General features: G+C 49.8%; 1 protein-coding gene across 1 annotated transcript; it reads left to right on the top strand.

The window, feature by feature from the left end:
• The first annotated feature begins 525 nt into the window (after positions 1 to 525).
• On the top strand, positions 526 to 15,253 carry LOC128725300 (uncharacterized). The gene is made up of 8 exons (XM_053819034.1): positions 526 to 1,823; positions 1,916 to 2,022; positions 8,830 to 9,078; positions 10,899 to 11,010; positions 13,564 to 13,832; positions 14,334 to 14,472; positions 14,902 to 15,056; positions 15,144 to 15,253. Exons 1-8 carry the CDS (start codon positions 526 to 528, stop codon positions 15,251 to 15,253), a joined length of 2,439 nt encoding a protein of 812 aa, XP_053675009.1.
• The last annotated feature ends 10,809 nt before the right edge of the window (positions 15,254 to 26,062 follow it).

Consider the following 26,062-nt stretch of genomic DNA (forward strand, 5'->3'; position numbering starts at 1 on the left):
GTATGTGCGTATGTGTGAATATGTGTGTGTGTGTAGGAGGAACACTTCTAATCGTGGAAAGGGGTTTTTTTTTAAGAAAGCACCCTGAAGCCGCTGTCATAGAAACTACCAGTCAGGATGAGCGAGAACAAGGATAAATGTTATCCTAATCCACTATTTTCACGATTTCAAGCGGCCAATTTTGTTCCAAATTCTCCCGGTAGCTTCACGGGCAGACTCTTAAACGAATTTTCCCCAAATGCACTTCCTAAAGTTCTCTCTTTCTGTCTCCTTCTCGCTCTCTGTCTCTGTGTCTGAAGACGCAAGTAAATGGAGATCGCAGAATAGTGCAGCGCGCAAGGACAGACTGCTGCTTCCGTATCCCAGGACACGATCCCAGGGCTCCCGAGCGCTTTCGCCCTTTAGCGCAAGCCTTTGTAACGTGCGTGCGTGCGTGCGTGTGTGAGTGTGAGTGTACGTGTGCGCCCGCGTGTCAGGCCAGCGTGCAGTCCCGGTGTGGTTGCGTGCGCCCACGAATGAGGTAAAATGTTAGGACCCACCAAATGGAGACTCCTAACGATCGTAGCCGGTATACTGCTGGCACACGCGATCGAGTCACCGACGAGCAAGAGCAACAAGCTGAACGCACAGGTGCGCTCCTTCACCAACCCTGAGCTGGGGCTACGCATCGAGCAGCTTAGTCCGTGGAGTACAGCGGGCCGGAATCTACCACCGGCTCGAAACCTGCTCGTGCCACATCAGCTGTTCTCGCGAGTCGACACCATCCGGTACATTGACAGCCGGACGCCGAATAGTCGCCATCTGCAGAGCACGTTCGGGGCGTTCCGTGTTGCGGATGATTTGCAGCCCCTGGCTGGATCCTCGGATCCGGGTGTGCAACGGCGTCGCTCGAAAGCGTTCCAGATGCGCCGCTCGGATGAAGGTGTTCCAGTGGAGCAATCTCCAGCGGCTACATCCGTGCTGCCATCACCGGAGCAAGATCAGCAGGTGTATCAGAACGTGAGCACGCGTGAACAGCGTCAGCACCGGTATAAGCTCATCCCGATCAGCTACTTCTATCGGGAGCAGGAATCACCGGCCATCCCAGCGATGCTGAAGCCTGTCGGTCCGAGTCGTCCACCCAAGGAACCGGACACTGACGAACCGGAACTGGAATCATCTGCCGTGGATGCGCCAGAGTACGCACGATCAGACACGCCCGTCATTGGAGCACGTCGATCGGGCATTCAGTTCCCAGGACCTCTGAAAGCGGCCACAGGATTCACGCCGCAAGGCTACAGCGAGGAGAGTCTCTCGCTCGGTGACAATCTCGGTTTGTTCCAGCAGCCCGTCAGCACGGCCGATGAGTATGGGTCTGTGGATGGCTCGGAACAAGCCGCTGGCCACGACGAGCAAGGATTTTCCCGTAGCCTGTACGCTAACCGATACTTCCGGGACTTTGGAAGGCCACCTGTGGAACCAGCGCTACCCCGACCCGGTCGATTGATCGAATTTCCGGGTGGCGTAAATGTAAAGCAACCCTTCCGCGATGACGTGACGAAGTTTGGGGACGTTTCTGGACCAGTGACGGCCATTCAGCGGCCCTTTGGCGAGTATGCGGATGCGGCGACGAAGAATTTCCGCACGTTCGACCCAACGTACTACACCGACAGCCCGTACCAGCAGGCTGCCAATCGGCCACCCTATTTTCCGGCCAAACTGTACACCGAACCAAACCAGAAGGTCTACCAACCGCTGTGGAAAACTCGATCGCCACGTGTCGTTTTCCCGCAGGGTGATCTATCCGGCCCGTCTGGATTTGGTGTGGACAACGTCGTCTTCCGGTGAGTATCCTCCAGTGGGCCTGCTTTTGTGAGTCCTGCTTCGAGTCCTGGAACCGAATTTGGAACGTCTTTTCTCGAACGTCCTTTAATAGGGATCAGAACTTTGGCTTGAACGAGCTGGCCGCCATTCAGGACGTGCGGAACGAGTTTAACCAGGACGATATCAACGATGAGCCGGCAACGACCAGCAAAGATCGTGGTAAGTGGTCCTTTGCCCCATCCTGGCATTCCTCCCCCCCCCTCCCCCCACTGTTCTACTACTCCCGCTCCGGTCCTTCCGCTCCGCTGATGAGCCCCTTTCTGGCTCGGGATACGCTCTCGACTTTCATTTTGCGTGTGCTCTTTTCCCGCTTCCTGTTTGCGGGGCTTTCATCGTGTGCGTTTGTGTCTCCTACTCCTGTTCCTCTTCCAGTTCCTCCCCCTCCAGCTCCTCCTCCTCCTCCTCCTCCTGCTGTTTCTCTACCACCTAGTTCTTCCTAATGTGTGTGTGTGTGTGTTTTACTCGTTTTGCTCTCTCTCACTCTCTCTCTTTTGTTACATAAATCATTCGTGCTCAAAAACTCATCGGGATGGTGGGATGTTGTTTGTTAAAAAGCGCGGAAAGGGTGTTGTTTCCTTCCGCTAACACCAGCTTGAACATTTCGAGGCGTTTCCATTTCACGGTGCCAAAGAGCGTCTGTTCGTTCGTTCTTTTCCCTGCACCGATGTACAGATCGAGGATCGCGATCGCGATCATACCGTTCTTTGTCTGTCTTTGCCTTTTCTTCTTCACACCGGGATGTGGTTGTGTGGGCGTTTTCATGTGTCGTGGTTATTCTTCATTCTCATGTTCAAAAAAAAAAAAAAACATCCCCTTTCACGGGTTACGGGCAGTACGGCGGGAAGAGAAAACATTCATCACCATCCGTTCCATCAGTCATCAGTAAATAGCTTCACCTCTTTCATCAACCCATCACAAGCCGCCATTCATCGCCAGTAGTTTTGTTACGCGCGTGAGACACAAAAGAAGGCTCCATTGCCATTTGACCGATTTTCACGCGCGTGTCACCGGCAACTACCAGTAGGGGTGTAGAAAAACCAAAAAAAAAAAAAGGTGATGTTGTACAAAGAAGATCATCTCTCCGGCAGCGTAAACCCGGTAGTAACGGCACCGGCCAGCCAAGCCGCCACTAGAACCAGAGCGAAACGAAACGAGCTGCAGGCAAAAAGGGATTATGGGTTTTTGGGGCTTTGTAAATAGAGTGACGGATGGCGATGTTAAGCGGTCCGGGAAAATCGAACCCCTGCACCGAACACGATCGCACACGCCGCGAGGAAATTAATCTTTGTAGCTTAATCTTTCCACCTCGTAAAAGACGGTGCCACCATCGGGAGCCGGTTTTTTTTTCCGCTTCCAGGTGAATCGGCAAACGGCGTGAACTTCGCGCAGGGCACGCGCGCTCTCGTTCAGGGTCCGGGATTGGCGCGTCGTGGCGAGGACGAGACGAACGGTTTCAAGCTTTTCCACTAACGGTGCCGCTTACACAACGCTCCGACCACGACGCGGCTTAAAACCGTCCGCTCTCCTCGTCCCTCGCCACATCGGACGGTGGAAATAGATTGCTTTAACACGGCGCGAAAGGCGTTATATTGCTACACTTAAAATACTTTCTCCCGCGCCGGGCGTTCCGAGCGGATGGGCGTAAGGATGGGGGGAAGCAAAACAAAACACGGCAAAACAAAAGAAAACCCAAAACAACGGCGGTAAGCGAGGCAACGATCAAAAGAAGAAGAAGAAGCAAAAAAAAAACAGACGGGAAAACGCCACAGCGAAAAACAAAGCGAAACAACCCCAAAAACCAAAGTGCCGGGCCGACAGAAAAAAAAACAAAGCACCGATTCGATTGTTTAGTGGCGTGCATTTATATTTTTACCTCCTGTGTTCTTTTTTTTCCTTTCTTTCACCACCACTAAATGGCAAAACAACGCAACGGGGGCCCGTATCGACGGGAAAGCCCTTGAGAAAGGAAAAGCTCCATCCGGGGGGACAAACAGACCTTCCTCTGCGATGGCAATTTGTACCGCCAATAGCTCGGGCATGTAGGGACAATCCTGCTCTGTCTGCTACCGTGCAGCTGGCTGGGTGTTTGGGCCCTTTTTTTTGTCATTCCTCCCCGATTATCGTAACGAAATCTGCGCTGGGTGTGTTAATCCGTTCGTAATATAACATACTGTACAAAGAAGGGGTGTGATTTATAGCGCTTCCTGTACTCGCGACTTTACGCTACTAAACCAGCCAGTTCGTTCCGCTCGTTCGAACCAGCAAAGAATGTACAGCTCACTGTTACTGTTGTTTAAATGGTAGATTCCTCTTTTTTACTCAAAACTCTAACGTCTTATCAATGCGTGCAAATAAAACCAACGCCGTACATTCGTTTGTAGCCTCGTAAACGCAGCCGCACACAGAAGGTAAGCTTTCACAGGGACGAACGATCTGTGGGACACGATCGGTGTATATATGAGCGTTTGTTTTACATGCGTACATGTGTTGAATATCGTTTAGGAGTTTTAGGGCTTTCGGCTTGCAGATTACATTGAGAGGAGGCTTAGCTTTTCTTTCAGCGTGCTGGTTGCGTTTGAGTTGTTGTTCCATCCGCTTTAACAGAAACTCACTGTTCAAAGGTCACTAAACAGGAGGTCCTTGTGATTTATGACATCCATAAATATTTGTGAAATAGGTACTCAAAACTACTCCAACAGATGGCTTCAAGATTCAATAGCTTTTTTTGCAAAAGAAATGAAAAACCTACCTTTGAGCGAGCTAGCTCAATATTGCCCTTTTATTCTTCCGCCGACCAAGGACAAACCCGCTCGGAAGCGTGGCAATTTTGCGACTAAATCCTTCCATCGTCAAAAGCCACCACGACCACCGGCGATCCCTTTCGCCGTCCGTATGGAAATTGCTTTCCCGGCCTGCTTCCATGCGCGTGACATTCAGCCTGCCCTCAGCCTTTCACGCTTCACTTCACCCACGAGCCGTGTAACGTGCCGCCGATGCACCCTACCTTAAACCGAGTCCTCAACCCCCTGTGCGCCATTTCGCTCGTTTTGGCGGATAAAATATGGAGTGAAAGTTGCTATTTTGTCGTCGATGACGCGACCCACCGTCACGTAGTCGAGTGTGGACCCCCAAAGGGGGATGCAAGAGACGCGCTCTCGTTCCCCCCTCTCTCTCTCTCTCTCGCTCTCTCTAGGAAGCTGCCGAGGGAACTGGTTCCGGACGGGGCTCCATTGCACAGCGCTTTTTCCTTCGAAATCGTGACTGATTATGTCATCGATGGAGGCCCGTTATCAGCGGGGGTCGGGACGTGGGTCGAATGAGAGGGGGGGGGGGGAGGGGGCCCACTTACCACCCCCTTCTTCGCTTTTCCTCCTTTGCGCTTTTCCCCTTGCGAGACATGTGTTCACGGCGGATGTGTATTATCGCACCATCGCAGCGATGGTTCGATTCCTTTACGTCCCGTAAATTGGCTGCTTCCGATGTTGGCGAGCCGGTTTTTGCTTGATTCGCTTTCCTTCTTATCTTGTTTCCCCGCGTGGCAGGGTAGCCCCACCAAAGGGGTGGTGAGGTGGTCCTCCATCCAATCTGCTCTTTCCACCACTCCTAGCATCATCTGCGTCGGCTACCGTTTTGTGCTTATTGATTTTTCCGGTGAAATTTTCTCTCCACCGAACCACCGGGCGTCATGTAATCGTCGCTCGGTCGGGCTGAGCTGGTGCCTTCGAGCGATACGTTTTTGAATCGCGATGACGGTTGCTTATTAAATTACCGAAACACACACACTCGCACGCACACGCACACAAAATGGTTCGCTTCTGAGGTTGGAAATTGGCAAGCTGGGAGAAAAATTCGCACACGAATTCGCCGGCCAGCGAACGCTAACTGAAACAAAGTGCTACATAAAAAAAAACCTAATGAGCGCGCAACAATCGTAAATCGTAAAGCTTTTATCGCGGGTGCGTTGTTTTCGCGGTGTTGCGTAACGCCATCAGCGTCCATCTTCGGTTGGGCCAGGAATCCCAGACATGCCGGGAAGGCAACGTAATTGACGGGCGGGCTGATTTGGAAGGTTGGCGTCGAAAATGAGGGCGAAACAAAAAACCACCAAGAGAAACAAAAATCGCTGCTTTTGGTGGAGTCGCCCGCCGGGTGGAATCGAGCTCGAATCACCCTCACCCTTCGAGAGTGTGGAAAATGAAGCTAACTTAATTAACTCACAGTGCAAAGATTTGAGCGATTCCCTGGGTTGCAGCTCGCAGGGCTACAACCGCCGAAGCCTGGTGGATTGAATTTGGATCCCTTTCGAGTCGGTGCGCCCTGCGGATTTGGAAATCGTAAAAATATGCCCACCCCTGGCTTGGTGCGCGGGCATTCGAACGCGATTATGTGCGCGAGCTCATTCGCGATGGTGGGAAATTTTTATGAACGCTCAAAAACCCTAACTTGCGCCTTTTGTGCTAGATCGAAGCAGGCGGAATGAAACCGATCCGATCAATCGTTGGCACATTTTGCAGGCGTTCCAGCAGTAGGCTGGTTTATGAAATCTTTCAAATTCGGTACATTTTCCACGCCACTTGCGGTGAGCTGTGAGTCAATGCGAACTTTTGCTTTCGTTCTACGACAGCGTAAGTAGATCTCATCGATGGGTGGTTGAGCTCGATAAAATTACTAAAGCACCAACTGCGCTTTCATGCGTGTTTTTTTTTTGATAATCAGCTAAAAATCAAAACCCACTAAAAAATGACCCGGAAGATCCCAATTTTAGCCTTCACGAACCATACCAAACCATTCGACCACCAACAAAGAGCCCACGAGTTTTGTTTATCCAAAGTGAAACGACCGTTTGCCACCTTCACCGGACGATCGGGTTTGTTTGGTTAGGGTGGTTCAGTTGAGTAACGTCGTCGACAACACTCCACCTTCTCTCGATGAAAGCCAACGGCACACCAAAAAAAAAAATCCCCAACATGTCGCCATTTCGCAAGCTCCGGGAGTGGCTCCAGCAGCTTCACCTTACGTCGTGAGGGAAAAACCCCCAACCATTTACAGTGCCACTGCGACCCAGGACCCAGGCGCCCCACAGAAAGGAGAGGGTTTCCAACAACTCACGCGCGTGGTACAAATTAGCGGTTTGGTTCCGGAACTGGGCGCCATCCGTCTTGCTGCGTCCGGCCCCGTACGGTTTGACGCATCGCGCCTCGAACGTTTCATGGCGTTTCTTGTGCGCCTTCGCTCGCGGTTTGTTGCCTTTCCACCTTCAAGAGCGGTTGCGCAATGTTTGCGCACCGCCGGGCATTTGTCACGAGTCCACGAAGATAGAGCCTCCATGGGGCGAAACGCCGTTCGAGGAAGCATAACTAAAAAAAAAACAAAAACGCCAACCCTCGGCGCCTCGATGGTAAATAAACAGCGTACGTTCTCCGGCACAGTTTCCGCACAGGGAAAAGGGTCGTTATCGGCGATGGAGCATCGGTGCCGGTGGTTGGCCCTTCGTCCAGTACCCAGCTGGAATGGCGGAAGAGAAATGATGCATTTCTGGCGTGCCCGCTAGATTGGAGGGTTGCCAGTCGCATGTTTTTTTTTCTTGCCTTCCTTTCTTTCTTATTGCTTCACTCCCTAGCCGGCCGTCGTTGCAAAAGTTAATTAAACTTTCGCTCTTTAAGCGAACGGCCGCGAGTAGCGTAAAGAGGGGTGGGTGAAAATGCGATAAAAATCCATATACTTTGGAAAATTGCATCTCCACTGGCATGCGCTACCAGTTTGCGGCAAGGTCGTGAATTTAACTGCTCAAGTATTCGAGTGGGGGAATCGGGACGGATGAAATCATCATGCGGTGGTGATGAGGTTTTTTGCAACGACAAAAGAATGTTCATCCCGATCATGTTAAATTATGTCCTTTTTTGGAATTATTAGGATGCGTTTCGTAGGAGAGTCCATCTTTACCAAATGCTCAAACAGATTTCCTTAGAGCACAAACAGATAGGAAGAGATTCATTTCAGAGCTCTTAAACAAGCTCCCTGTGGAAATGATCCCCACCACCCACACTGCAACCCAATTTATGCCCCAAATTCACCCCATCGTTGTCTTCCCCGGTCTCGTACAAAACCGCGCTTCGCGATCCACTCGTAGACCCCATTGTCAACTCTCCTCAGCCGATCCTTCCAGTCGCGCTGTGGCCACGAAAAATAAGAAGTTTAAAAAAAACAAACGCACGCACGCATGGAACCGGTCCCCAGTTGGGTGGGGGTGGAATCGCACAATGGAACTCACCCCCCTCTAGCCCAGAGGAATTGCAACGGAAGAAACCAGGGTACCGAATCAGCCGAATGAAAGTGAGAGTGGCTCGTGAAAGGAATCGAGCGCGCAAAAGTGAGCGGCCCTGCCAGGAAGGATGTACCAGGAAAGGGGTTGTGGAGAGGTTTGGAGCACAAGAAGGAGGGTGGGAGGATCGCGAAGTGACGGAGAAAATAAGAGAAGTTCAGACGGCGAGTGGTTTATGTAATACGAAAGGCCGACATCATCCGATCATCCTCCCAACTAAAGATCGCGTGGATTGGCAGCGTGTGTATGTGTGTGTGTTTGTGAGTGTATAATTCGAGACGAAAACTCCCCCTTTAAAACCCCGTTATTGACATTTGCCACGGCTTCGATGCCTTTCCCGAAAGGATGATCGTTTTCCGTGGTTAGGTTTCGTTTTGGGAAGATTATCCTCACGCCTCAGATCGGAGTTCCTAGCAAACAGACAAAAAAGACACATACACACACACACACACGTGCATACGTGCATACAAACCCACCCACACCAAGGGGGTGGGGAAAATCGAAATCCCCTTCCACCACCCCTCCCCCCATCCCCCCCATCCCTCCCATCCCCATCGGTACGAAACCGCCACAGAACCGCGGATCGCAGCGCAGCGCCGATCGTACAATCGTAGCCGAAACTAACTCCCTCGCTCCAATCGTAGTCGGTGGTGACGGTGGTGGCAAGCGTGGTGTGCGGAGCGAACTCCAGTGCCAGCACGAGGGCGGCACGTGCGAGTTTTTCCTGCTCTGCTGGATGTCGGGCGGGCTGCTGCAGGGCACGTGCGGTGGAATGCTGAAGGGCTGCTGCCATCGGACGGCTAAATCGGCCAACATCGGCATCGACGCGAGCACGGCCGTTGACCTGACGAATGTGCCCGCCCTCGAGTACGGTCCCGTTCAGAATGACCCCAGTGAGTGTGATTCCCTTCCGTAGCTCCGTATCCTCACAATTTTCCAAACCATTCCCTCCTTCCAACATCCCAACAATTCCTGCGGCACGCGAACGTAGACGGAATTTGGTGCGATCGGTAACGACACGATCGGGTGTGCGAGTGTGCGTGTGTGTGTGTGTGTTTTGTTTGCTCGGTACTCCCCATTTGCATCCCTGTCCCCAACGGTTCCGGATCCCATGTGTACTCGGTTTTGGGTTAGCGGTAGTGGACCCTTCCTGTTTTTCTCCCAAAAGTTTTTTTTTTGGGTTTTGATGCACCAGTTGATTAGCCCACCAGTTTAAGGTGTTCACGAAGGACCTCTTCCCAGGACACTGGGCAGGGAGGTCTGCGCACGCATTCTACTCACGTAGCAACGACACGGTGGGAAGTTTGGGAATTGCATGTGGTTACATAATCGGTCGAATTAATTCATTTCCCCGCCATCGATGATGGCGACGAACGATCCTCTTAATGGGTGGGAGCAATAATTACAGCCATGGCGGCAGAGTCTTGTACCTGTTGGATAAGAGAGCATGATCACCCCTTAAAACGGCAATTAAGGACATTCGATCAAATCACCGATCAACTGATCGATCTCAGTTACCTCATTCGGTCTCTCCTAAAACGAGGGTCTCTCTTAATAGTCAGCTGGCGCGTTACGTGAGCCAATGACCAACGATCCCGTGTTTTAGGGAATAAACAATGCATGTCGATTTGCCGCCAGGATTATCTAACAAGAAAGCACGCTCCATCCAACAGAAGGCTAGGCATCTGGAGGAAAATTGCTCACCATGAAATGAGACAGCTCACGTGGACGGACTTTGTGAGCATTTGTCGCAAAAGGGCGAACCGCTGTAATCGATTGCGCGCGTGGAATTACTTTCACATGCGAAAAAAAAGGGTGCCGGTTACGAGTTCGGTCATCGAAAACCGAAACGCCATTGCTTTCCTGCAGGAACCGAGGGGAAGTGAAATCTGTCAATTGTCAGACCATTCAACGTGAGCCAGCTGCAAACAACTGACCGGATCGAATTCGTTTAATCGACTCCCCTCCGGATCAGTTTATGCATCATTATTTTAAACGGGCCAATTGGTCGAAATGGTTCTCAGAAAGGAAAGGTATTATGTTTGAGGTTTTTTTTTCCAGGAAATGAACTGAGTATTTCTGTGTTTTTTAGGAAAGCTAAAGACGCTGCATGTAATGTAATCTTTCACGTTAAATATCACGATAGGTATACATCCTATTTCTAATTGAAAACTATCAGAATTACCGATATTGCTAGGATAAGTAACAATATTTCATAGAATAGGCTTGTTAAGGTTGGTCTAGATTCTAATTTTTCATTTAAAACTTTATGTACATATCACTTTCTATTCTATTTAATGGTTATTTCCTGTAAAATAATTCTAAATTAAATACGGTTGTAATTATGGAGAATGTGTTAAGTACTATATCATTAATCTATATTTAAATGACTTTCAATTTTCATAATTAAAAAACAGACAAACACCCACACAACCACGTAAATACTTGTCCCACTGACACCCTGTGTTTTGTGTTATCTTTTCCTTGCTCTGACTCTTGATCTTATCCTCACTCACTCGTGCCGTTGTGTCACAGTTTGATCGCTCATATCGTCTATGTTCCGCAACCCAACTAGCACATCTCCTGCCTCTCGAAAAAGCATCCGGAATGCTGTGTTGTGTCGTTGTAACTTCCTCTTATCACCCCCATAAAACATTTCGCCAACCCACTGAACTGATCGCGTGTGTTTCTTCTTCCCGATCGCGGCTTATAGGTTGCGGAATATCGTTGGCGAAGCAAACGGCCCAGCGGCGGATCGTCGGTGGAGATGACGCTGGCTTCGGTTCCTTCCCCTGGCAGGCGTACATCCGGATAGGTTCCTCTAGGTAACGTTATCGCATGTTCTTCACATTTTCCCCCCATTGCAGCTGTCCGGGTCCGGTCCGTGACGGGTTCACAGGACTTTGTGGTTAAAGATTTATGGTAATGGTAATGCTTCCTCCTTCGACCACCACATCATGCACCGCCACACTCGCTCGCATTTCGTTGCGAAGGGAGCTCAAAAATGTCGCCCTTCTTCCAACTGGATGGCAAGAGGGAAAAAACAAGCACAATGGACGAACTGAAAATGAGGTCAACCAACGCCGAAAGGGTGCCCAGGGAAAATGTCAGTCCTTGCACGCGAACAACTTGCGCGACTCTCAACGTGACCCACATAAGGCGGCCTGACACCGATTTCGGACCACCACTTCCTACCATCCTACCATCCCACCCCCTTCCAGGCCTCCCTCAACATCCCTTCCCACGCATCCGCTTCCGGGTGAAATCGGCCGCCCTCACTGTGACGTGTGCGCGCGCGCGGATGCTGCGAGAAGAAAGCGCAACCGAGGCTTGTACAAAGTGGCCCCCAAGCGGCGACACCAACGCCCTCGAACCGCTCGGAAATCGAAAGTTTACCGGGTGCGTTTACCCACCCAACTCCCTCCCATCATGTGGCGCCCACGCCCTGTAGCCCACCGAAACAGGGCCAAATAAATTCAGCAACATCCGCACCCGGGAAGATGAAAAGCTCCTCGGGGAGGGTCGACGAATCACGGCTACCGAGCAGTGCAAAGGGACTGGCGCGGATTTGCGGCCACAATCCGGTGGCATTCATTTGCATTTTCGGTTTGGCGGATCCCGCAGTCCCGAAAGGGGGTTCGCTGGGACGCGTTTTGAGAAAGCGGGCCTGTACATGCCACGGTGGCTTGTATGTGAAGGAAAATTACTTCAATTAAGCAAACACAGCCGCGCGAATGGAATCGATCGGCATCGGTGGTGCGGTTAATGCTGCGGATCTTGTGGGGTTGGGATTTGGTTCGCGCTTTCCCTTCTTTCTAGCCTGCGCTGGGTGTCTAGGCGGCGGTGATGGTTTAGTACCGCGAGAAAATATTGAAGAACCGATGTAAGGTGTGATGGGAGCAGATGGGATGAGTGAATGATGTGCAAATAAGCATGAGATCATCGTTTGGGGAAGCGAAAATTGCCAAATTTGTCAAACCAAGTCGCAAGTCAAAGTCGAGGCCGCTCACAAGAGTTTCTAAACGTGTCTTCGAGGTCGTGGAACGATAGAAAGAAGCAGTGTTATTTGTATCTTAAGCTCTGATGATACATTTGAAGTGATCTTATTGTACTATTTAGTAGCTACTTTAAGATTTATCAAAGGTGTTTAAAGGTGCCGTTTTTCGATAAATTTATTTCCTCAGCGACAAAAAATAATCGTCAACTAACCTAAGCTTTCTAAATCTAAGCTTCGTTAGCTAGTGGTAGAACCCCGCTGTGCACTAATACCCAACTAATACTCGCAATGTCTTGTCTGTAACACGCCTGGCCCAGCCCCAACTCGCATCGATGAAGAGCGTAAAGTATCGAGAAATTAATCACAAATTGCATCAAGCCCTCCCAAAGGCATCCCGGAACCGTCACCGAGGACTTTCACTCCGTGCATGGAAAAAAATCGAAGGAAAATAGTGTGTGCAACAACGGCGTGGAAGCAAAAGAAAAGAAAAAAAACGGCACATAATCTAATCAAAAACCTAATCACTGACTGTAGCCCAACCAGGTGCGCGGATAGAACGCGGATAAATGTTGGAGGGAAAAAGGGACAAAAAAGAGAGAGAGAGATGGAAGGATAGGCGCCTTCCAGCCGGCTGCAATTATAGCACGACGATGTGCAACAATGGTTCAAAAATTATGCGCCATTCAAGTACCAATTGAAGAGGAAAATTGCATTAACATAACCACTAATTAACTCTCACCGCATCATCGTCATCGTCGTCGTCATTGCCGTCGCCATGGAAACGGTTGTTGTCGCCCTCGAGATGTGCCTCTCGAGTCGCGGATGTCGAAGATTGCCATGTTTTTTTTTGTTCGTGTGTTGTTGTTTGGTTCATTCTCATATTTCGATATCGCCATTAATCAGTATGTTGTTGTTACTAATCAGTGACTAATCCTCTAACATATTTTTTGTCCGATTTCGTTTTCTCGCCCCCCCCCCCCCCCTTCGTTTTCCTTCTGTTTTCCGCTGCTCACTCGTTTTGCAATCATCCTTCTTGCACACGCTTCATCCCCAAAACGCCTTGCCTGGGGCTGCCGTGTCATTCGCTATCCTTTCGGTCATTTTTCACTCTCACTCTTCTCTCGCTATCGTTGGCCTAAACCATTTCGCACCTTTCCCGCCTTCGCGATCCGGGAATGGCTCCTTTCCACCCCTTGCGCACGCACGCACAAACCGCGATCGTGTTCTCCTTTTTTTTCTTCCCATTTCTTCGTCCGCTTTCGCGCCACGCGTCTCGCGATTCATTTTAACCACTGTTGTTTTTCTTCGCCCCCCCCCCCCACTTTGTTGCGGCTATGGAAACTTTGCACCCCTATCCTTCCGACACGCTATAAAAACACAGGTCTATGCTTTCCAGATGCGGGGGTTCGCTGATTTCGCGGCGCCACGTGGTAACCGCCGGCCATTGCGTTGCGCGGGCGACCCCACGGCAGGTGCACGTGACCCTCGGTGACTACGTGATTAACTCGGCTGTTGAGCCACTGCCAGCCTACACCTTCGGCGTGCGGACGATCAACGTGCATCCGTACTTCAAGTTCACCCCACAGGCGGATCGGTTCGATGTGGCCGTGCTGACGCTCGAGCGGACGGTTCACTTTATGCCACATATCGGTAAGACCTCTCGGGACCTCTGCGGGAGGCTCAGTTTCGCTGGCTCCATCGAACATCGTTTGGTGTGAGTCGTGAAATTGGCTCTCCCTGCGAACCAACACATCCTTATTTGCATTCGTGCATGCATAGTTGTCCCATCTCCCAAGCCAATCCCCTTCAGAAAAGGTTCTTTTGTTGGCCGTTCGCTTGCGAAAAATCGCATTCTTTTCCTCCTTGCCGGCAGCATTATCCCTACCCGACGATCCATTTCGATGTTTTCTCATCCATTTCCATCCCGTTCGTTTGTTTTTCCTACTTCTCGGTGTAACGCTACCGCCCTCTTTGCTGGAATCTGACCCTTGCCGTGGGGCACACAACCAAACAAACACAATACCCACTCGTAATGCAATCCTGCAACAACAACACGGGCAACGATTCACAACCAAATGCCCAAAACCATCTTCCGATTCCCGCTGGAACGCCGTTTCGTGGGCCTGCCCACTCGCTTCCCGTGTGCCCCAGCCCCCATCTGCCTGCCGGAGAAAAACGAGGACTTCCTCGGAAAGTTCGGCTGGGCGGCCGGTTGGGGCGCACTCAACCCTGGCTCGCGGCTAAGGCCCAAAACGCTGCAGGCAGTTGACGTCCCGGTGCTAGATAATCGGTAAGTCGGGTTTGGGGAGAGACATTTTTGTGAGGAGCTTTGTTTGCTTGCTTGAGGACGAAAGCACTGGAAAAAACAGGAAGGAATGTTTTCTCTTGCGAAAGATGAAGATTGTTTGTGATTTGGTTTTTGCTGAAAATGCAAATGCTACCATCTCAAATGATTTGATTTTTCGGTACGAAGTCTTCTTGGAACAGAGAAGCTTTTAATGTTCAAAAGCTCGATATAAGCTTTCAAATATTTTCATTATTTGAAACGTTATGTTTCTCATCAACATGCATTTCTCACTTGTGTTCTAAAACAGTCCATATACAATTTCAAGAGAATTATTTGTCCAGCATTTAATATCAATCCTTTTAGGAAAGTTGTCATTCTACTGCTCCTATTCATTCAAAATGACCCCATACATGGTTTAAAATCTTCCAACAGGGTCTGCGAACGGTGGCACCGGTCGAACGGCATTAACGTAGTCATCTACCCGGAGATGCTGTGCGCCGGTTACCGAGGCGGTGGCAAGGACTCCTGCCAGGGCGACTCGGGTGGTCCGCTGATGCACGAGAAGAGCGGCCGATGGTACCTGATCGGTGAGTAGCGTTAGCAGCATTCCCAAAATTGTTCCCATCTTCGCGTTTCTAACACCGTGCAAATACCGCAATATTTCGCTTCAACAGGCATCGTGTCGGCGGGCTACTCCTGCGCCACCAGAGGCCAACCGGGCATCTACCATCGGGTCGCCAACACGGTCGATTGGATATCGCACATCACGCAAATCTCCACGTAAAAGCCCTCGTCCGTTTCCGTCCCATCCCAGCAAACCTGCTGGGACGCGACAAAAAACACGGAGTGCACATCCTCCAGAAGCCGAGAGCCGCAAAATCGATCGCATCTAAGCGCATGGGATTATCCACAACTGTTCCACACGAATCGTCGTCATCGGTTCCATCGATCCAACGTTGGTTTCCAAGGACATGCGTGGGGTCGCACTGATGACGAATCTGGGAGAGAAACAATCCTCGGTGGGTGGGGATGAATTTCAGTGGGCGCAGTTCCCGAACGCAAGGATGCATCGACACAGCCGCCAAACGGGCACTAATTTATGAAACTTATATTTATTTTGCTGCCTTCAGTTTCGCAAAATTTCCGTACGCAGGCACACGCTGCTTGGGCCTGCCCAGGCGTTAGTAAATGCGTACGTTTTCGTTTAAATACGGAGGGCAGTCAAACGCACACTCCATCCAGTAGGTTGAGAAGTCAAGGAGAGAGTCTAAGGAAGAGAGCAAGAGAGTGAGAGATAAAGCCACAAACGCACACAACCACGCGCACACAGTGAAAATGTGATATGTAAAAATGATTCTAATGGCTTAAGGAGTAATACTTTTCCAGCGCAGGCCAGCTGGGCGTGCGAGCGATTTGCGAGTCCTTTGAAACAAAAAACCCAGTCGACAAGACAAGAAAAATGCGAAGGCAGAACGAGGGAAAAAGGACGTAGCACAGTTAGCGGTGGAAATTGTATAAACAGTGAGTGGACAGTGAACGGAAATCACCAAACGACGATAAAGGTGGACACAGTACCTAGGTTTCCGGCGGTTCCGTACCAAAAACCGTGCCGCCGGTATCATACGCTAATTACACGTTTCTGTGAAACTGTACAATTAGCACAGGTACTAACCCATAAATGCCAGCGCGAGAAAATGCATGCGCGAATCATGAAACGAAACGACACGTTGCGATAGGAGAGAAGAAGAGAGTGAGAGAGAACAAGCACAGGCCGATGCCGATGTGCGTACGTTATATAAAGGTATAAATTTATATATATAATCCCGCCGCGTTGTGAATATCCTTTTCCACGCCCCAGCTATGCGTGAAACTGTTGCGTGTATTGTAAATATTATTTTTATTCTGCTGGCAGTCGAGCGAACCCCAGGGAACTCGAGAGTGTAAGAAGTGGCGGACGGTGGCGTGGGGCTGACGGAAAAGAAAATTCGATAAACGAAATCGTAAGCTAAGGCCACATCCTTCACATGCAGACCGCAAACAGCAAGCGATAACACATTTTCCCCACGGTACTGATGAACCATCGCACAGACGCGACTCCTCTAACATCGTACGCAAGGGCACCCTCTGGGGAAAGAAAAATAGCGAAAAAGTCCTTTCACATCCGTGCAAATGGATGCCAGCCGCGTGTTCGAGCGAGATCTGCACACGGCGCGGGCAGACGTGAACGCGCTAATGATGTTTTATGTGAAAGCTAATGTTACCACGTTGAGGATAGGTCACGGTCCCATACCTATCGGGTGGCGTACTCAACTCAGAATTCCGCCCCATCCAGTTTGTTCGTATTTTGTTTTTATTCCAAAACGCCCCAACGCCACACGGTCACACGCGAGTTGCAGTGAATTTTTGTGTAAGAACGTTTGTAAATCTACTGTTTTTTTATGGTGACGTGCCTGCAAGAAAACCGCTTACGGATGCGAGGATCAAAAACCAAGGCAACAGAAACTCACTCGCGCACGCAGAGAATCGCTGGCGGAAAAGCAGGCCTTGACGCGGTGAAGGACGGAAAATTTCCTGCGCTCCGTCCCACCGAGGTAGGCTGAGTGTAGGTAGCATACTTTTAAAGGACACGAAGGCAATGATGTTTGTTTTTAGATAGCTATTGAAAAATGTTTTTTTTTGCTTCTCTCAATTGAATCCTCGTCAGAATAAAAACAACAAAAAAAACTCTCACACACACACACTGAAATGTATCCTGACAGAAGAACCACGAGTTGTTTTACTCTCGTTATCCGGTCCGGATGCTGCAAGACTGTGCATGAAAGAAAGCGCCTGAATATAGGCAATCGGGGTACATATATTATGGCATCTTCAAACGAACCGTTGCTCCGGAACGAGCTGGTGGGATGTTTCTTTTCACTTTGTTTCGTTAATCCATTCACCTTGAAATGTGCATATGCTCATTAAATGCATTTCAAATTGATCAATTTGATAGGTTACTCAAATTTACCGCTAACTCCCGACAAGTTATTCAACTCCAGTGTTAAGATGCAGATTAGCAGTGCTCGAGCAGTTTGGAATAACCCTTTCACAGTCCTTCAATTTTCAAAAAAAAGGTTCAACAAATTGTCACCCTTGTTTATTTGTGGTTTGGAAAAAACGGGCATTTTGTTCCATAAAAAAATTGTAGTAATTTATAAAAGTTAACGATTTAAACATAATAGTAAAAAAACCGCAACACATATATTCATGCAGAATCTATGCATGTTCACAAAAAAATGAAGAAATAACAGCGCACAAGCAAATGAGGAAGCATAAAGTTTAATTAAAACTACCCGAGCACTGCTTGGGCAAATCAATAGATACACGCTTGCATGCAACATATGCACAAAAATCACTCTAAATTTAATGGATTTCCCCTCCTTTTGTTATCAGTACATATCGTTGATCTTTCCGGCGCATGATAATCAGCATCCCATCTCATTTGCTCTCGTTTGCATTCGATCGATTTGTTCTAAGCACACTGTAGGATCTTATTTAGCGTCTTTAGTTAGTTTAGTTTTGGGAACAATACGGCCAGGTCGTCATTAGGAATAAAAACAATGAACTTTTTTACTCAAGTCCTATCATCTCAACGGAGAAGAATAAAATCTTTTAATTTTATGAATTTTAGATCACGTTTTTGCCCACCCTCAAATAAAAAAGGGTGACAATTTTTTGAACCCTTTTCGTGAAAATTGAAGGACTGTGAAGGAGTTAAAAGAGCAAGACCATCACATTGCTGCTCATATGCTTTACAGAGTGAGCGGGGCTATTTCGATGAACATTCGAAGATTTAATCACATTTAATCAATTTATGAAAAGTGTGCATGGCGTGCTGGATAATTGATGCTCGCACTCGGTTTCCATTTACGGTGCCCAGCATCGCAGCCATCACATGCTGGCATGAAACCATTATAGCAGGCTCCTACGCTCAACGTGTCATGCCTTAACAGAATGCCCATCCAGGAGCGCGCTTTCGTAACCCGCAGGTCCACTAATTGGTCATATGTGTTTTCATCAACGTCAGCACCGGATGCGAGCCGAAATTAAATTTGCAACCGATGCTACGAACGAGGCCCTCGTTGGCCCAATTATTTTAAATCATTTCCTACAACCGGCCATCAACGAGCGCACCAGATGATGGAGAGCAACGGAGAGGGTCAGTAGAAAAAGAGAGTCGAAACGATCGGTCAAAGCAAAAAAAAAGAAAAATATCATTCCCAAAATTAAGTTCCGCGTACGTGCTGTTGAAACGTTAAAACTCTCTGCTGTTCCAAAACGATCGGTTTGCAAACTTTATGGTCGGTATATCGATTGCCCGATCGGTCAGAAAAGCATGAGAAGCCAGGGAGAAAAAGGAGCCGAAACACGCACCATCACTCTCCCATTCGCAATCCTCGTCTTCTTGCCATCCTACCGGTCATCCTGAAGCTGCAAGGTGCGAGCTCGTGCTAGGAGGCCGTGTTTTCGCAACGGGCCCGAGGTTGATTACAACCTTGCGAGGTGGGCTGGAAAAGCGACCTTGTCCGGGGGTTTTATTGCTCAATTTTTAACGAATCGCACCAAAAAACCGCAAAACCGGCCAGAGCGCATAAAGCAAAAACCGAAATCACGTCCGCGAAGGAGGCCCGCGAGTATGAAATGAACCTTTCTTCCAGCGAAGGCCAACCATCCGCATGATGGCCGGTTGGCATCCGGCTGGCCTTCACACCGACGCCTTAACCTCACCAGCTCAGCCCTTTCCACCCCTTGGGTGGTTTTCTTTCCAGCAAACACGGTTTATGGGGACGATAATTTGCCGTCACTGTCCGTTGGCTTGAAATTGTAAAAAGCGATTATCCCTGGGAGGAACCCTTGCCAGGGAGTGGTCTTGCCCATCGGCACGCGGGTCGAGGTTGTTGTTCATTCTCCATTTTGTCAGTCCTCCCTTCCACTCTCCACCCTTATTAGCGCGAGCCCCCCCCCCTTTGGCCAAAGGATCCGCACGTTGATTAACCGCACGCACGGAGAGAAAGGAACCGGATCTTCGTGTGATCCTCCCTACGGATGGGACCTGCCCGTCCACGGGTGATGTAAGTGCACCGGGCTAAAGATCCGTTCACCATTTTGCGGAATTGCGAGGCTTTTTTTTTCTCTCCTCCTCCTTTCCATCGTTTTTTTTTTAATGTTTTTTGTGACGTTCATGACGTCATGATTGGGTTCATGACGAGCCGGATCGTGACATGCAGCATGTGCTCCCGGGGCGTCGGTTATAAATCAACAAAAGTGCACCGGGAAACGAGGGAAACTTTTCACCCGAACGTACGGTCCGAACCGCCCGGTGGGAGGGTCGATCATAAATTATGTATCAATGTGGCCCACCGTTCCTAGCAACGAACGTGGTCCGCTTGATCGGTCGATCGGTGATGCGCCCGCGCAGATAATAATAATCAGCTCAGTAATGAATGTCAACTGTCCGTTTCATCTCGACACTCGCCCACCGGTGCGATCGAGCAACCGCGCACGTTAGGTTAGTGCTGCCTCTTTTTCCTCTCCGGGTGCCATTAGCGTTCGGGCCGGCCAGTGGATCGAGCGGCCAATCGTTTCTTTTCTATTATAAAGCCATCACTCATCGCGGGTGATCGGTGTGGCGGCGTTGACGGCGCGATCGCGTACCGGGCGTGAGTCGCGAGAACTCCTTGCCGGTTCGCGGGTCCCATACAATGTTGCGAAACGCACGTGTGGTTCGGGCTTGTAGCGTTGATCGGCGCGCAATTGAATGTTTGCCCGACCTCCGTGGGGAAAGTGGGAATTAATGGTGAATGCATGCTGGCAGGACCCTAATGCACAAAACGTCTAATTATGGGCTGTCCTGTCTCGGGGATGGTGTGAAATTTTTGATCGGTGCCGTCGGAGAACAGGTTCCCCGGGAATGATTTGATGAAATTGAAATGGGCACATTCACCTTTGCAAAAAAAAGCCATCCTATGCATTGTAGTGAAGTAGCGAAAAAAATCGTAGGGATAATTTCAGTTCGGCTTATAGGGCAACCAAACATCACTGTACTGGAGTTATTTTTGTGTGTCAATAAAGCAGAATTCCACTTTTCTTGACTGCCGAATCTAGCTGTTTGAGCGACAGTATATTCGGCAAGTAACGCATAAAATCTTCAATCAAATGATGGCTCTTTAATTGGCATAAAAACTGTTGTGAATGCTTCAAAAGCTTCGGTGAAAGACATGGCGATTTGGTGAAAGACATGGGCTTTTTTAACATCACACAATCAGCGAAATCTACAGTTCATAGTTATAATTGTAATTTTCAATCCAAGAGCTGCCAAAACCGTTTAAAATAAATATGGCAGCTGAGGCGAAAATAATAGGTACTACAAACAAGTGACTTGTACCATGACTATATCATTTTCATAACTGTTTTTCTTCATAATCTTGTTGAATCATCGAGAATGCCCAGAGAATCGTTCTCCCGCGGGTATTTCAGCTGCAAACTGCTAGTGTCGAATTAATACCGCTACCGTTAGATCGTGCCGTAGTTATCTCAATCAAGATGCATCTTTTCGGAGGCAAAAAGAAGCTTTATAACAAAACAGAAGCTACTTTTCATTTCACAACGCCCCGATCAATCGCCGCATCGATCAGCGATGCCACACATCAACCAGAAAAAAAGCAGATCGCCACTGGAATTGGAAAAGAGTTAAGCAGCGTTTAAAATTCTCTCCCACATTCTTCTCCCCAGTGGGGGAGAAGCAGCATAAGGGATACGAAAGCATCTCCTCTAATTGTGTTTATCAGCATAAATCACCCAGCTTAACCCCACTTGGCCGATCCAGAAGGCATCCCAGAGCCCGCCACGCTGCCGGAACTGACCAAAACTCCCGAATTTCCCGAAACTCCCGTTGCGTACGCCGACTCGGTTTGATTGTTACCGAGCCGAACGCGCCACCGCACCATTTGCATATCAAAATTTAATCTCCCCAAACGGAAATAATTTATCCACTTATGTATTTTCTCGCGAGCCCAGCCCCCCATTTTTTCTCTCTCTTTCTCTCTGTTTTTCTCTCTCTCGCTCCCTCAATGGTCCTGTTCGGCCTGTTTCGTTCCGCATGCTTAACCTAATAAACCACTAACCTTCTGCCGCCGTGCTAAGGGGATTGCTTTCTTGTTTCGAGTGTGTGTGGTTTCTTTCGCGAGCTTTCGTTTGGGTGCGATTGGGTAGAGGGTGAGCGGGGGTGCTGTTTGCTAAATTCTCCACCACCCACCCACCCTCGCCGTGTGCCCCCGTGGGAACAAAACCGAAGCCCGAGGCTCGCACTTCGGAAATGGGAAAAAAAAAGCCATGGAAAACATTGCCAATTTCCATCGCTAGCTGTTGCTGTTGTTGTTGTTTTCTCGCCATTTTCTTCTACCTTTTGTGCCCGAAAATTGCAATCGAAAATCGAAGCCTCCGAAGCTCTCTCGAGGGCACGCTCCACACAGCTTTTGTGGCCCTTTTCGGATGGATGCACGCGCCGGAAAAGCTCACATTTTCGCGGATGCGTTACGTCGCTGTCGCTGCTGCAACGGACAAGATGCCTACTCAGGGCGCGTATATGTGTCACGAATGCCAGCATGTGGTGAGCATGATCTTAGGCGCCAGGGCGTGTGTGTGTGTGTGTGTAGGGCTTTTTTTTGCTTTTCTCAAGCACACAATCAAGGCGTGATCGCACGCGGCAGGAAAAGTCCTCGATCAATCGATGGCACGCGCGTACGCCCTTCTTGAGCTCGCAAAACACTTGCACCACTTGCCGGACCGTGTACAGTTATGTCGTTTCCTTTCCCCCCCCCCCCCCCCACCTGGTTTTATTTCTTTCTTCCCTGCTGTTGTTGTTGTTGTTGTGGATCGTTTCTCGACCGCACGATCGTTCTATGATTCATGTTCCTGTGCTGTCGCCAGCCGACACCGGTTCGCTGGTGTTTCACTCTCAAGCATACCGGCTCGCGGTTTGCGGCACGATTCCTACCATTTTCCCGCCGCGGTTGGTTGCCCTCCTTTCGTTCCTCCCGAAGGCTTCCGACACACACACACACACACACACACGGCGCGCTTATCTGTCACTCTCGATCGTCCCCCGGGGGCTAGCTCTCCGATTTTCAACTACGTTTCAGCTGATCGCCGATGCAATGAGCCACCCCTTTGGCTTTCGTTCACCTGGCAGCAGGAAGCACCTACATCTAGCCGGTGGGGTGTTACGTGCGTTACGTTTGCCTAAGAAGAAAAGCGGCACAATTTGCTCACGTAGCGAGCATTATTATTGTTGAGAAATAGAAAATAAAAACTTGATTAGACAGAAGTGATTTAAAGTGTATTTTGAACAAATTTTCATTTCCATCAGAATTACATCATGCATTAACAACGTAAATCAAGCATCGATCATCAACCTGCCCGTAGATCGCACTCGATCGCTTCGCCTCCCAGGTGGATAGAGCAAACGATCTCCATCCGTGGCCTCAACCAGCGGCACACCGTAGCAAAGCTGGGCCGCGTACCCGAGGAAGCGCATTCCGGTCGACCATTTGGAACGCCAGTCTTCAGTCTGCCCCAGCAACGCGGCCTGTTCGGATCGGCTTTCGGTTTGGTTCTCGATCGATCGAACCGCCCGGCACACTTTGGCGCCCTCCGTAAGCGGGCTTCCGCGAGGACTGTTCCGACCGGTTTCTTTTTCTTCCACTCGTTTGTTCGTTTATTGGTTTCGTTCGTCCGTCCGTGCGCTCGGTTTGTGCTTGTTTCGATCGACCGGCGTCAGGTTTGCGCGGGTGCTACACGAGTCCTAGAAAAAAAAGGAGGAATCTGAAACAAACGAGCCCCAAGCTGGCCGTATTCCCCCGTGTGGTCCAGTTCCCGATCTCGATCTCCAGCTCTCCAGTTCGTGTTCCGATGAGCCTCCTGCCCGGAGTGTTGCCGATTCCTCGAGAAGGTGCGCGATTGGGAAAAAAGGCCCCGATCCGGTGCGGTTCCGGTGGTCCGGATTTTGGAGCCATCCAAAGAGGGTTCAGGCTGACTGCTTTCTCCCGTGGGATGGACACGCGAAAAGCGGGCCAAACGAAAAAGAAGGCACACGTGCCAACCCCGTGAACCAGTTACTTATTCTAATTATGAAGTGGATTAAACGCTAACGCGCGAGGAGTCTCGATCAACGGTGTCGATCGATCGTCGCGTTTGAGGATGAGCTGTTTTTCATCGCTTCGTTCGTTCCGTTTCGCGTGCCGTTTCCATCGTGCATCCGCTCCAAACAGCTGACCGGGACTTGGGCCCCGGTCCAGTGGATCCTGCAACCGGAAGGGATCGAAGCGAATCGCGAAAACGGAACGCCCCCGGGGAGGCCAGAAAGCGGAAGCAAGCGCGAGAACACACGACCCACCGCGCGCATCGCAACCGGTTCCGGCACGGTGGTTCTCATAAATCATAGCGCCTTCGTCGCAAAAAAAAATAAAAACCAGGCCAGGTTACGCTTGGCGGCGCTTTCGGGATTTTCGTACGCATGGACGTGTTTTTGCGGTGTTGCGCATGCGAACGCGCCCGCTAGCCTGCGGGGTTCTTAACGATGTACGCGAACTAAGTGCTGGCACAAACGGGAGCTGGTTGGGATGGGGCTGGTAAATAAGCCCGTAAATAATCACCTGCAACTCTTCGTTTCTGTGGAAAGCGAGCGCACGCGCGCGTTGGGAACACAGAGGTTTTGCGAGGTGGAATTGTTGAGAAGAGCCAGCAACAGCGAGAAAAACGACTACCGAACAACAACACCCGGGGATGGGGAGATTGCAGCAGTGACCGAGTTTTTTTGTTTGCTGTCAGTGCAATGGCCACCCTGGCTGTGAAGTTGCAGATGCACCCGTCGGACTAACCCCTACGTGTGACCTGACCGTTGGCTGACGTAACGGAGAGTATGAAAAGAAAAAGAAGGCAAAAAAAACACCGCTCACCGAGAGCGCCATAAATTGGGCGCCGAAATGGTGCGAAAATCTGGGCGCAAACGGTGGGAGAATTTGTTAATTCTTTTTTGTTAGTGTATGGCGCAAAAGCCTCCTTCGCTACCATGGGAAATGGCTTCGTTGCGATGGGTGTTTGTTGCGTCCGTCAAGATTACAATCGCGGCCCCGCCGGTGGCATCCCTCGGTAGTGAAATGGCCCGCAAAAGCCAACCCCGAAAACGTAGGCCGGAAAACTGTAGACACGTGCGCGGGAAAAAGCCCAATCTCCGCGCGGAACAAAGGCGGTACCGCGCATTTGCATGCTTTCCTTCTCGCACGGTTCGGTCAATCGTTCTGTCAAAAATGGCTCGCGTTTGTTGTCCGATTTATCGCTTTCGTGCATAATTTAACTCCCCCCCCTTCGGGTGGGTTTTTGGGGTGGGGGGGAAAGGCAGTGCACACCACAAAGTAAGGGGAGAACAAACCCCCCCCCCCTTTAGGACCCGAATGGGGGCCTTTGTTTCGAAAGCAAGCATTTTTTGACACGAAACTGACCGCCGGGAGAAGCCGAAACAAAAGGGAAATTCCACCCGTTGGTGCATTGACACGGGTGTCGGATGCATTACGCCTGGCAGCACGGTTATCATCCCCCTGGGAAGGGGTTGGTCGGGTGGGTTTTCCACCCACCCTACTCACCACCCTTCCATTGCATTGTTTCGCGCGTTGGATTTGAATATGGAGCATACTGCGAAACCACGCAACCACCGGTCCGGTAGGTGCATTTGCGAGGGTGCTTGGGCGTTTTTCTTTCACTTTCCCGCGTGCGTGAAGGCGCCACCTTGTCGGACTTTCGCCACCCCCTCGAAGGGGTGGCTTTTGTGGATTTGGGTGCGATTAATTTTCGAAACTTCCATCCTCTGTAACGGGCTGGATGGAGGCGATAAGCGTGCATGATGGCTTTTTTTTTTTTGAAAAACCCGGTAGTCCTCCTGTGAGTTTGGGAACAATAAAAGCGATTGATTTATTTCCCCCGGTGAGTGATGTTGGGAGGAGAAATGATCGCTTTTGCGTTTAACTACTAAAGGCATCGCGGTAGTGTGCGTGTGTTTGTGTGTGAGGATTTTCTACTTGTTTGCTTACGAGGCTCCTCTTAAAGGGTAGAGAATTGTGTGTTTTTTTTTTAAAAACGTTCGTAGCGCCGGCCTCGTGAAATGTAACCTTGCATCCAAATAAACACGACCCACTAGCCGGGACCTGGTTTGAAATCGAACAAATAATTATGAGACTAAATTATGGGGTCCAGCCGGTCAGTCAGCCTTTTCTTTCTGCTCGTTCACTTTCCATCTATTAGTCTTGTACTATTGCACCCGCTATTAAGCCCTTTCGTGCGTCGAAAGCCATTCTTTATAACATCTGTAACGGAAGCCGGACGGGCGCTTTTAATTTAATGGGCACACGTGTGATGTGAGCAAATTCGAGCAGGGCTATTTGTGAGCAAACGGCCCTCATTACCGCTGAATTGTATGAATTATTGCAGCGAAGGTTGGGTGAGATGGAGCTTGCTGTAATTGAATTTTTGGCAAGAAAAAATATGCTTTTCTATTTCGAAA

Source organism: Anopheles nili, chromosome 3 (genome assembly GCF_943737925.1).
Source record: "Anopheles nili chromosome 3, idAnoNiliSN_F5_01, whole genome shotgun sequence".
NCBI classification, from domain to species: Eukaryota; Metazoa; Arthropoda; class Insecta; order Diptera; family Culicidae; genus Anopheles; species Anopheles nili.

What these genes read in the sequence shown, in the direction of transcription:
- LOC128725300 (XM_053819034.1), top strand. Translation starts at nt 526, where the DNA reads ATGTTAGGACCCACCAAATGGAGACTCCTAACGATCGTAGCCGGTATA. An exon ending in GTGGACAACGTCGTCTTCCG is followed by an intron (nt 1,824 to 1,915) that starts GTGAGTATCCTC and finishes GTCCTTTAATAG; the next exon opens with GGATCAGAACTTTGGCTTGA. An exon ending in TCCCGTTCAGAATGACCCCA is followed by an intron (nt 9,079 to 10,898) that starts GTGAGTGTGATT and finishes CGCGGCTTATAG; the next exon opens with GTTGCGGAATATCGTTGGCG.